The 12,939-nt window shown below is 47.8% G+C and overlaps 1 protein-coding gene across 2 annotated transcripts in view; it reads left to right on the top strand.

Annotated features, from left to right (window-relative positions):
- The window catches only part of KDM3B (lysine demethylase 3B), a 308,304-nt gene that overhangs the window by 172,262 nt on the left and 123,103 nt on the right, over window positions 1–12,939 (top strand). For both annotated transcript variants that reach the window (XM_063927861.1, XM_063927860.1), the window contains exon 11: window positions 2,238–2,390. In XM_063927861.1, the coding sequence (XP_063783931.1) occupies window positions 2,238–2,390 (153 nt within the window). The remainder of the gene's footprint in view (window positions 1–2,237; window positions 2,391–12,939) is intronic.

Below are 12,939 nucleotides of genomic sequence, written 5' to 3'. Positions count from 1 at the left end.
TTCTTTCCTTCCTGAGGTCCCCATCTGCAGTGGAATAAACTAGAGCTGATGTGGGACTTTGAAGTGCGGTGTTTTCTAACAATGTGTTATGGCTAATTCCTTATGTATTGCATTGTGGGTTCATACCCCCCCCCCCCCCCCCTTATTTGTGTATTTTCTCTGCCCATTCTTATTATTCTGTTTCTGATAAGGTGCATCTTAAGGGTCTTTGTCATTCTAAGTTACCATGTGTACAATTAGGCACAATTGTCTTATGCACCTCTTCCTAAGTTCACAACCACCTGTTGCATGTGTCTTTGATTTTCCCCCACAGATCTTTAAGAATCAGCTTGGTCTAAAATCTGGGGCTGAATTATTATTTTTTCTGAGTTCACACAACTTGGTGCATGTCTACTGGTAGTAAGTGAAGGAAATTTGTCCCTTTACATACTTCACAGAATTTGCAGTGTGTGAATCTACGGAGCTATGCACTGTAAGGTGTTAATAGCTCCTTCAGCATTGCCACTAGATAAGCCAGTCTTGGCACATGGTCTCAAAAACAGTGTTTCTCTTTAGAGAGGTTTCTGGAGATGTTCTTATGGGCTAGGTCTATTAAACATGAGCATTCTGCCTTTGTTCGGTCATGGGAGGATATAGTCCAGAGTGCTTTTCGAGGGGGGAAGAAAAGTGAAATTTTAACGAAGAGTCTGCTGAATTGTATGTCGTGGATGAAAAAGTGCAGGGGTTGTGGCAAGGTGTTTGAATCATTGAAATCTGACTGTACACGGTTTGTTTAAAAGGAAGAAGCAATCACTTAATTTTCCTTCATATCTAAAATTTAACACTTGCCTAGCGTAGTCGAATGAGGTTCGACCTCACCAGGTTAGGCTTTGCCTGACAGTCGCTCTTGATGTGACCAGTCAAAAACGCCCACTGTGCTGCTGCTGTTTGCAGATAATCTTCTAGCAGCTGATACTCACAGGGGGATCTCCAGGTCCCTCTTGCTCTCTGGTTCCATCCCCCAGTGCCTGCTGTGCAGCCAATCAAATTTTTCATGCAAATAGGGCACTGTCTTTTGCCTCAGACGCATGATGTCCATTCAGATGGACATGTGTATAACTTTAGCTTTAGACTAATTACGTTTTTTTCTTTTTTTTTCTTTTGTTAAATCTTGCATTAGATTATCATAATTCACGCATGAAACATTTTACACCTATGTTGTGGTAGACAGGTTCAAGATGATTCCATGATATCTGTCCTCAAACGCTTGGAATGGGATGATTTCATGGAATTTATGCATGTCAAGGGCACCCATCTGCATGCTCTGGTCTGGGACACCAGTGTTGTCTGTCTTTGTGATCTGGTCTGTCTTTGTGATCTGGTGACAGCTCCTCAGGTATTTACGAAAATCATGGCTGGGCAGATGTCAGGCAGCCACAGAATACTTGGTACAGACATTTACAAGTATAATGCTTTTACATTTAAGGACATCTGTTTTGTCAGAAAGGTGCTCTGCACAGCAACTATGTGGGACAGATTTGGGAAGCCTCTATTGTCCAGTGGCCCCCAAAGGATAATGGAGAGAACAGAATTTTATGCTTGTGTTAAATTGTTTTCCTGAATCCATTGGTGTAAACTGTGTCCCCACTCATTTTGCACTCCAGTTATTCTGTTAGCAGTTTAACACCCTGGGGAGTGGTAATTTCATATCACCCAACATGACCCTCTCCAGGAGGGACAAAATGCTTTACTCCTGTACTTTTCTCTTAATTTATCATTGCTGGCACCTGCTTTGAACAGGTTAATGGGTAAGAAAGGTGTTTCAGCACAGGTGATGGCATTCATAAATTAAGAGGGAAGTCCGGGAGCAGAGCATTCTATCCAACCTGGAGATGGTCATGTCGGGAGGTATGTGATTCTCTAGGTTTTTGTGTTTCTTCATTATTTATTTTATTTATTTATTTCCCCCCCCCTTTTTTTATCCTGTGGGGCTTGCTCAGATATATAACTGTGTTGATAGAGATAGGGGACGGAGAGGCTTAAGTAAATTCAGTTTATTTAAAGTCCCAAAGTTACAATGGAAACTCTGTATAACCATGACAAAGTTTCCCGTATTGGTTTCAGAGACAAACAATGTAAGTAGATTGATCCCATTTTCTATCTTGATATGATTTTATTGTACATGTCCTCCTGTTGCTTTTACTAAATTGATCTGATTTGATAAAAAATTTTTGTTCATTTTCTTTCCCCCCATACAGAAAAGGTTGCCTGGAAACGAGCAGTTAGAGGCGTTAGGGAGATGTGTGATGTCTGTGAGACTACACTCTTCAATATTCACTGGGTTTGTCGCAAGTGCGGATTTGGGGTCTGTCTTGATTGTTATCGACTAAGAAAGAATAGGCCTCGCAGAGGTAAGTATCTACTTATAATTTAGTTAATGGATGATAACAGTGAGCATGTTGATTTTAAATTCTGCATATGAGACTGAAAGCACTCACATGCTCTTTCTACTGTTTGCTTAAGTATGGATTCTCACATTACTGCCTCAAACGAAGGTTTATGCTTACCTTATGTGTTTGTCTATAGACCTTACTGTATATTTAGATTTTTATTTAGCTTTAGGAGCAAACAAGCTAAAGGCCATAAATTTGCACCTGGGGAAAAAAATGCAAGAGGTGCAGATACAGTTAATACATACATGGAAAATACTGCCTGTTTTTGGATGTAACTCACAAACTTGACAGCTGCAGTTTACAGTTGAGTTATAGATTACCCTCCCGTCCCAACTATAGATTTTCTTGCACAACGTGGCCTTTGCCAGTTTGAAAAATTGCACCTTGTACCTGAATATGCTCCTAGCTCTGTCTCCATTGGTGTTATCTACAGGAAAGCTACATGCGTTACACAGGTAGGCTGACAAGTATACTTGGTGCATAGCTGAAGTAATTCAGCAGCCAGGTTGTAAGACAAAATTAGGACAAGTAAATCCACACCTGGGACATACCTGAAGAGCTCTGTTTGCCTAAACACACTATTTTATACTTCCTAAATTGTTTGCATACATTGTTTTTTTTTTTTTTTTTTAACTGCCCATTTCATCTCATTACTTTGTGTATGTTGAAGTGAAGCTCTGTTCCAGATTGACTACGGTCTCATACGATTACGAATAGATTTGGCAGATAGGACTTTGTTAGTATACCTTCATTTCTTTTTCTTCCACTCGGGGACATGGAGATCAACGCTAGGGTATAGGCTGGATTGGATAGAGTCCGGGCACCAATTCTTGTTACCAGCAGCTGTCAGTCCTCCTGTCCCCTATACCCCGAGGCCTGCCAGTTTTTTTTTTTTGGTGCCGGCAGGATTGGGGCACCCCTCTTGAGGGGGGCCAAGAACATAGCCCCAGGTTACAGTTTTACTTTTTAATTTTGACACCTTGATTGTCAGTGAGTACAGACGTCTAGTGAACACCCATACAGCTGCTACAACACCTGGCTGTGGCATAAACGACGACCGGGTCGGTGACTTCCACCGCAGGACACCATGGAGGGAATGCACGCATCTCAAGGAGCTTGCAGCCAGGAAAGTAGAAGACTGCTCCCTGCACCCGGATTGCATGTGTGGTCGGTGCACAGAACATTGCACTTTCCCTGAAGATTTAGCACTGAGGGGGAAGTAAGCCTAACCTGTAGCTCCTCCCCCACCCCTGAGGCTTGCTGGGAACTGTGTTAACTGCCTTCCTAAGTCCTCCCTTTGTGTCTGTTACCCTGTCTCTCCTCACACTGGGCACCCATTTTTAAGCACATTCCTGCACCAGCACTGCACAGAGAGGGAGGCCTGGACAAAGAGGCAGCTGCTCCAGTGCCTCATAGTTGCAGCGTTTGTGTCGAAATTCTCTCCCCGCCCGCCAGCCCCCCCCCCCCCACCACCAGGATCCAGAAAAGTGTCCTGTGTCCTTTGCTTCACTGCTCCTACGCAGGAAACGCTTCCAGCAGTGTCAGCCCCTTAAGAACCAGCTTGGGCTACTACATTAACACAGGTAATGTCTATCCCTACTGGCACGGTTTCTTGTCCGCCTGTAGTCAGTGCTAGACCTGTGCAGGCTTCCCCATTTTCTACAGTACAACCACATTGGATGCAGTCTTTTGTGCAGACTTTGCAGGGCTTAGCTTTCTACTTCGGTCCAGCAGCTGCTAGACAGAGAGAGGGCGTCTGTGCGCAGACCTCCTATGCGGGAGAGTTCTACCCAGAAATCTGAGGGAGAATCTGAGCCAGAGCTCTGGTCGGAACAGGAGGTTAGTGGTTCTGCCACGTCGGACGTAGAGTCCTCAGTGCTGGAGGATTCTATGTCCCTTACTGAAGTAAAATTTCTTGTCCAGTCCATCAGGACTGTGCTACAGATTGAGAAGACAGATCCGGCTCCTATTTTCAAATGGAAAAAGAAGGAAACAACACTGTTTCTGTTTTTGCCGCAGCTGGAAGATCTGCTGAAGGTAGCATGGACTCAACCCATTAAGTGTTTTCAGCTATTCAAGCGCTAGGCTTCTTTTTACCTACTTCCGCCAAAGGAGCAGGCCAAGTGGGGATCTCCACCTACGGTGGATGCGCATGTTGCAAGATTAGTCAGGTCCTTGGTCCTTCCTGTTACGGTTATGTCTTTCCTCAAGGATCCTACGGATAGAAAACTGCTTATTTGCATGCTGGAGCTATTGCTTGTCCATCCCTGTAATTGGCTTCGGTAGCCAAGGTCCCTGGAACCTGAACAGAGAAGCTGGAACACTGCCTTTCTTCATGTACTAATAGGAAAGAGTTGCTGACTTCTGTATTCAAAATCCAGAGCGCAAGCACTTAGTGGTAGCCATGGAAACGGGAGTTGTAACATCCAAGGTGTCTCTTTTGCCAGTATTGACTAGGAGGACCATGTGTCTCCATTCCCAGAGGGTGGACACTCTAAGAAGGCCTTAGAAGCGCTTCCTTTTGTTGGGGACATGATAGTCTCCATGCTGGTGGCATCCAAGACGTTGCTTCCTCATTCAGCTGCACCAGCAAGGCTCAAGACTACTTTTCACTCCTTGTCCGCAGGACAGCGTTAAAGATCAGGCGTCATGACCGTTCCAGGGTCCATCAACAGGATCAAAGCCTCGCACAAAACAATGTTAGGCTACCCAACATCCAGCTCCCAAGCTGATGGACAAGTAGGCAGGCCTCCTCCTGGGGGACCCTGGAGTAGGAGGCTGACTTCTGTCTTTTGCCCACTGGTGGACTGAGACCCCAACGGATGCATGGATCAGAGGAGTTATCTCTCAGGGATACGCTCTCATGTCCAGGAAGTGTTCACCTTGACGGTTCTTTATGGTTCTGCCGGGGGATCCTGGAAAGGCAAAAGCTCTCAGGGAGTCAGTACTCTCCTTTCTAGCCTCCAATGTCATTATCCTGGTACCCCCATCTGAAAGGGGTCAGGGTTTTTATACCACCCTTTTTCTAGTACAGAAGCCGGGTGGTTCATACCGCCCTATCTTCAATTTAAAGACTCTCTCAACAGGTATCTTCGTATCCTCCAGGTTTCATGTAGTCTCTCGATCCATTATTCTGGCTCTAGACCCGGTGGACATTCAGGACTATGGACGGCAGATGTATGAAGGATGCTGGTCAGCACAGGAGAGATTAGTGTCTTGGAGCTTTGTTCGGCTCAGTCTCTCCTCCTGGGTTGTCCAGTTAAAGTTCAGTCGGACAAAGCAACAGCCGCGTGCATAAACCATCAGGGAGGCAGTCACGGTGCAATGCATGAGGTGAGCGTCATCTACCCGCTCTATTGGCGGTGTTAATACCCAGAGTACTCAACTGGGAAGCGAACTACCTAAGCTATAATAAAACCACAAACAAGGATCTTTTTCAAGCGCTTTAACGAACACAGCGGTGTACTCAAAACAGCTGATCAGCTTATCAGCGAGTAACAAACACATGTAGAAAGAAATGCCTTGAAATAATCACAGCGCCGTTAATAATTGTCACTTCTAATCGCAAATGTCTCTATTTGAGTGTCCTTATTTCCTGAAAAATATTTATAGTATCTCAGAGTCTATAGTTCCAGATTGCATTAGAAAGAAGCTGGTTGGTTGTTCAATTTATGCGGTTCCTAAATTGAACAAACAACCAGCTTCTTTCTAATGCAATCTGGAACTATAGACTCTGAGATATTATAAATATTTCTCTTACGTCCTAGAGGATGCTGGGGACTCCGTAAGGACCATGGGGTATAGACTGGCTCTGCAGGAGACATGGGCACTCTAAGACTTTAGATGGGTGTGAACTGGCTCCTCCCTCTATGCCCCTCCTCCAGACCTCAGTTAGATCCTGTGCCCAGAGGATGCTGGATGCACTGCAGGAGAGCTCTACTGCGTTTCTCTGAAAATACTTTTGTTAGGTTTTTTATTTTCAGGGAGCACTGCTGGCAACAGGCTCCCTGCTTCGTGGGACTGAGGGGAGAGACGCAGACCTACTTTACTGATAGGCTCTGCGTCTTAGGCTACTGGACACCATTAGCTCCAGAGGGTCGGAACACAGGTGTCGTCCTCGCTGTTCGTCCCGGAGCCGCGCCGCCGTCCTCCTCACAGAGCCGGAAGATAGAAGCCGAATGAGTATATGAAGAAAGAAGACTTCAGATCTTCAATGAGGTACCGCGCAGCGCGCCATTGCTCCCACACACACACAGGCACAGCAAGGGCGCAGGGTGGGCACCATGGGCAGCAATAATTACCTCAAATAAGACTGGCACCAGGCTTAGGTACTGCGAAGGCAGTATATTATAAAACCCCCGCCAGTATAAAAAATTGAGCGGGACCAAAGCCCGCCTGAGAGGGGGGGGGGGGTTTGGGGGCTTGATCCTCCAGCACTAACCAGCGCCATTTTCTCTACAGCACGCTGCGGAGAAGCTGCTCCCGGACTCTCCCCTGCTGAACCAAGTAACAGGATAAAAAACGAGGAAAGGGGGGGGGGGGGGACATTTATTTGGCGCAGATTACATATACAAAAAAGCGCTGTATAGGCTGGGACTGTGTTTTCAGTGTCTAATGGCGCTGGGTGTGTGCTGGAATACTCTCTCTCTGTCTCTCCAAAGGGCCTTATTGGGGGTCTGTCCCCATATTCATAAATCCCAGTGTATGTGGGGGTGTCAGTACGTGTGTGTCGACATGTCTGAAGCGGAAGGCTCGTCTAGGGAGGATGCAGAGCAGATGGTGGTGGTGTCTCCGTCGGCACAGCCGACACCGGATTGGTTGGACATGTGGAATGTGTTAAATGCAAATGTGACTTTATTGCATAAGAGATTGGACAAAGCAGAGTCCAAGGACAAAGCAGGGAGTCAATCCATGGCTTTGGCGGTGTCACAAGACCCTTCAGGGTCCTATAAACGTCCCTTTTCCCAGGTAGCAGTAACTGATACCGACACGGATTCTGACTCCAGTGTCGACTATGATGATGCGAGGTTACACCCAAGAGTGGCCAAGAGTATTCAATATATGATTATTGCAATAAAAGATGTTTTACATATCACAGAGGACCCTTCTGTCCCTGACACGAGGGTCTGCATGTTTAAGGGGAAGAAACCTGAGGTAACGTTTCCCCCATCTCCACGAGCTGAACGCTTTATTTGAAAAGGCTTGGGAAACTCCAGACAAGAGACTGCAGGTTCCCAAGAGAATTATTATGGCGTATCCTTTCCCCTCAAAGGACAGGTTATGGTGGGAATCCTCTCCCACGGTGGACAAGGCTTTGACGCGCTTATCCAAAAAGGTGGCGCTACCGTCCCCGGACACGGCGGCCCTAAAAGATCCTGCGGATCGCAGGCAGGTAACTACCTTAAAATCAATTTACGCGCATACTGGAGGCCTACTCAGCCCGGCGGTAGCATTGGTAGCGCAATTGCAGCGTGGGTAGATAACTTGTCATCGAACATTGACACCTTAGATAAGGATAGTATTTTGTTGACCTTGGGTCACATTAAGGACGCAGCGTTATATATGAGAGAGGCTGCGAGAGATATTGGGCTGTTGGGTTCAAAGAGACATATAGAAGCTTTGCATTACAAGGGTGAAGTTTTATTTGGGGAGGGCCTCGCGGACCTGGTTTCCACAGCTACCGCGGGTAAGTCTTTTTTTTTGCCTTATGTTCCCCCACAGCAAAAGAAAACACCTCAATACCAGATGCAGTCCTTTCGGTCGCATAAGTTCAGAAAGGGTCTGGGCTCTTCCTCCCTCGCCAGAGGTAAAGGTAGAGGGAAAAGAGCACCAGCTACGGCTAGTTCCCAGGAACAAAAATCCTCCCCGGCCTCTACAAAATCCACCGCATGACGCTGGGGCTCCGCTGCGGGAGTCCGCACCGGTGGGGGCACGTCTTCGTCTCTTCAGCCAGGTCTGGGTTCAGTCGGATTTGGATCCTTGGGTGATCGAAATTGTATCCCAGGGCTACAAACTGGAGTTCGAAGATGTGCCTCCACACCGATTTTTCAAATCGGCCTTGCCAGCTTCTCCCCCAGAGAGGGAAACCGTTTCAGCTGCCATACAGAAACTGTGTCAACAACAGGTGATTATCAAGGTTCCCCTAGGGCAACAGGGAAAGGGGTTTTATTCAACCCTGTTTGTGGTCCCGAAGCCGGACGGCTCGGTCAGACCAATTCTAAATCTAAAATCCCTAAACCTATATTTGAAGAGGTTCAAATTCAAGATGGAATCTCTCCGGGCTGTGATCTCCAGCCTGGAAGGGGGGGATTTTATGGTGTCTCTGGACATAAAGGATGCATACCTTCATGTCCCCATATATCCTCCTCATCAGGCGTAACTGAGATTCGCTGTACAGGATTGTCATTACCCGTTTCAGACGTTGCCGTTTGGGCTTTCCACGGCCCGAGACTTTTCACCAAGGTAATGGCGGAAATGATGGTGCTCCTGTGCAAGCAGGGAGTCACAATTATCCCATACTTGGACGATCTCCTGATTAAAGGCAAGATCGAGAGATCAGTTACTAAAGAGCGTGTCTCTCTCCCTGAGCGTATTACAACAACACGGCTGGATTCTAAATCTACCAAAGTCGCAGTTAGTTCTGACAACTAGGCTGGCATTTTTGGGCATGATTCTGGACAAGGAAAAAGAGGGTTTTTCTCCCAAGGGAAAAAGCCCAGGAACTCCAGAACATGGTCAAGGACCTGTTAAAACCAAAAAGAGTGTCAGTTCATCAATGCACTCGAGTATTGGGAAAGATGGTGGCGGCCTACAAGGCCATTCCGTTTGGCAGGTTCCATGCGAGAGCTTTTCAGTGGGACCTTCTGGACAAGTGGTCAGGGTCCCATCTACAAATGCATTGGAGAATAAGCCTGTCCCCCAGGGCCAGGGTATCGCTCCTGTGGTGGCTTCAGAGTGCTCACCTTCTAGAGGGTCGCAGGTTCGGCATTCAAGATTGGGTTCTTGTGACCACGGACGCGAGCCTCCGAGGATGGGAAGCAGTCACACAAGGAAGAAATTTTCAGGGAATATGGTCAAGCCAGGAGGCTTGTCTACACATCAATGTGCTGGAATTAAGGGCCATATACAACGGCCTACAGCAAGCGGAGAATCTTCTTCGCAACCTACCCGTTCTGATTCAGTCAGACAGTGTCACAGGTGTGGCGCATGTAAACCGCCAAGGCGGGACAAGGAGCAGAGCAGCAATGGCAGAAGCCACCAGGGTTCTTCGCTGGGCGGAAAATCATGTAAGTGCTCTGTCAGCAGTCTTCATCCCGGGAGTAGACAACTGGGAAGCAGACTTCCTCAGCAGACACGATCTCCATCCAGGAGAGTGGGGGCTTAATCAAGAAGTCTTTGCAGAAGTAACAAGTCGTTGGGGACTTCCTCAAATAGACATGATGGCGTCACTCCTCAACAAAAAGCTTCGGACGTATTGTACCAGGTCGAGGGACCCTCGGGCAGTGGCAGTGGACGCCCTAGTGACACCGTGGGTGTTTCAGTCGGTCTGTGTGTTCCCTCCTCTTCCACTCATCTCAAAACTATTTGAGAATCATAAGAAGAACAAGAGTGCAGATAATACTCATTGTTCCAGATTGGCCTCGAAGGGCCTGGTATTCGGCTCTTCAGGAAATGATCACAGAAGATCCGTGGCCTCTTCCTCTCGGGGAAGACCTGTTACAACAGGGGCCCTGCGTGTTCCAGGACTTACCGCGGTTGAACGCCAAATCCTAGCTAGGAAGTGTATTCTGGGGGAAGTCATCCCTACTCTGATCAAAGCTAGGAAGGAGGTAATGGCGAGGCATTATCACCGTATCTGGAGGAAATATGTGTCTTGGTGTGAAGCCAAGAATGCTCCTACGGAAGATTATCAGCTGGGTCGTTTTCTCCATTTTCTACAGACAGGAGTGGATATGGGCCTAAAGTTAGGCTCCATTAAGGTGCAGATTTCGGCCTCATCTATATTCTTTCAGAAGGAGTTGAATTCTGTCCCAGAGGTCCAGACTTTTGTGAAAGGAGTACTGCACATCCAACCTCCTTTTGTGCCCCCAGTGGCACCTTAACGTGGTGTTACGGTTCTTTCACTCACACTGGTTTGAACCTCCTCAAACGGTGGAGTTAAAATTTCTCACTTGGAATGTGGTCATGTTGTTGGCCTTGGCATCTGCGAGGCGGATGTCTGAATTGGTGGCTTTGTCTCACAAGAGCCCATATCTGATTTTCCATGTGGATCGAGCGGAGTTGAGAACTCGTCCTCAATTTCTACCTAAGGTGGTTTCGTCGTTCCATATGAACCAACCTATTGTGGTGCCGGTGGCTACGGGTGACTTGGAGGATTCCAATTCCCTGGATGTAGTCAGGGCCTTAAAAATTTATGTAGCCAGGACGGCTAGAGTTAAGAAAACAGAGGCTCTGTTAGTCCTGTATGCGGCCAACAAGGTTGGCGCTCCTGCTTCTAAGCAGACTATTGCTCACTGGATCTGTAACACGATTCAGCAGGCTCATTCTACAGCGGGATTGCCGTTACCAAATTCGGTTAAGGCCCATTCCACTAGGAAGGTGGGCTCTTCTTGGGCGGCTGCCCGAGGCGTCTCGGCATTACAGCTGAGCCGAGCAGCTACTTGGTCGGGTTCAAACACTTTTGCAAAATTCTACAAGTTTGATACCCTGGCTGATGAGGACCTCATGTTTGCCCAATCGGTGTTGCCGAGTCATCCGCACTCTCCCGCCCGGTCTGGAGCTTTGTTATAATCCCCATGGTCCTTACGGAGTCCCCAGCATCCTCTAGGACGCAAGAGAAATTACGATTTTAAACCTACCGGTAAATCTTTTTCTCCTAGTCCGTAGAGGATGCTGGGCGCCCATCCCAGTGCGGACAATTTCTGCAAGGCTTGTATATAGTTGTTGCTTACATAAGGGTTATGTTACAGTTGTGATCAGTCTCTGGCTGATGCTGTTTTATTCATACTGTTAACTGGTTTGGTATATTCCATGTTGTACGGTGTGTATGGTGTGGGCTGGTATGTATCTCTCCCTTAGATTAACAAAAATCCTTTCCTCGTACTGTCCGTCTCCTCTGGGCACAGTTCTTTAACTGAGGTCTGGAGGAGGGGCATAGAGGGAGGAGCCAGTTCACACCCATCTAAAGTCTTAGAGTGCCCATGTCTCCTGCGGAGCCCGTCTATACCCCATGGTCCTTACGGAGTCCCCAGCATCCTCTACAGACTAGGAGAAAAAGATTTACCGGTAGATTTAAAATCTTATTTTTTCAGAAAATAAGGACACTCAAATAGAGACATTTGCGATTAGAAGTGACATTTATTAATGGCGCTGTGATTATTTCAAGGCATTTCTTTCTACATGAACTACCTAAGCTGCCAAGACCTACACTCAGGCGAGCGGGCTCTGCATCCAGAGGTGTTTCTTTTTCATCCACTAGGGGTCACTGGAGTACTCTTAGGGATATGGGCGGCGTAGCAGAACAAAGGCACTGAATATTTAAATTTAGAACTCTCCACCCCTCCATATCCCTAGAGTACCTCAGTGTACGAACCCAGTGTTTTTTCTGTGCTCAAAGCACTAACATCGGCTTGTGGGATTCCCACACTTGGATGGAAGATTTATTAATTTTTCATTTTGATTTTTTTTTTTAATTTTACACTTAGCACATCCCTTCCCAGTTTCTGGAAAAACATGGGTCCGGGATGGTGCCGCTGCAAGGCAGCGCATGGCGTGTCGGTCCTCACAAAGAGCACCCTCACAGCCACAGGCAGCCCACTGTCTCCTGCAACAGCTGGACGGAGCTTACAGAAAGAAGCCCCGTCACAGCCAGGAAGAAATGATCAAAGAGCTGGACGGAGCTTACATAAAGAAGCCCCGTCACAGCCAGCAAGAAGTTATCAAAGACGAGCTGGACGGAGCTTACAGAAGAAGCCCCGTCACAGCCAGGAACAAGCTGGACGGAGCTTACAGAAAGAAGCCCCGTCGCAGCCAGGAACAAGATGACTTGAAAGCTGGACGGAGCTTACACAGAGAAGCCCCGTCGCAGCCTTGAATAGGAGGAAGGTAAGCTGGGGAACGGGGCGGTCAGCGCAGGCTGCCGCCCCGCTAGGTGGGTCACAGTGAATGCCGCTTCCACGCACCGCCCGCCACAGCGCCCAGCCGCTACGTCTGAGACTCGCTCCAGACGGCAGCGCTACGTCCGCCCGTCCCAGCCGCTCCGTCCGGCCGACAACATCCACCCGCAGACGCTCACTAACAGCGTTAACAGGGTGACAACCGGGCCGCTGCTCCGTCCGACCGCCCAGCACCGCAGATGCCAGCCTCCCTGCAAGCCTCCCTGCAAGTCTTCCCGGCTGTTCCTGAGAAGACACAGTGTTACAGGGGGGAAGGGGGGCGGTGGAATCGGGCGACTCACTGCTGAAAGGGTATGTAAAATACATATATAAACAGCAGTTATATATGCAGC

Source organism: Pseudophryne corroboree, chromosome 6 (assembly GCF_028390025.1).
Source record: "Pseudophryne corroboree isolate aPseCor3 chromosome 6, aPseCor3.hap2, whole genome shotgun sequence".
Classification (NCBI taxonomy): Eukaryota; Metazoa; Chordata; class Amphibia; order Anura; family Myobatrachidae; genus Pseudophryne; species Pseudophryne corroboree.
Note: the sequence above shows the minus strand (reverse complement) of the source record. Positions and strands in the feature narration are given on the sequence as shown.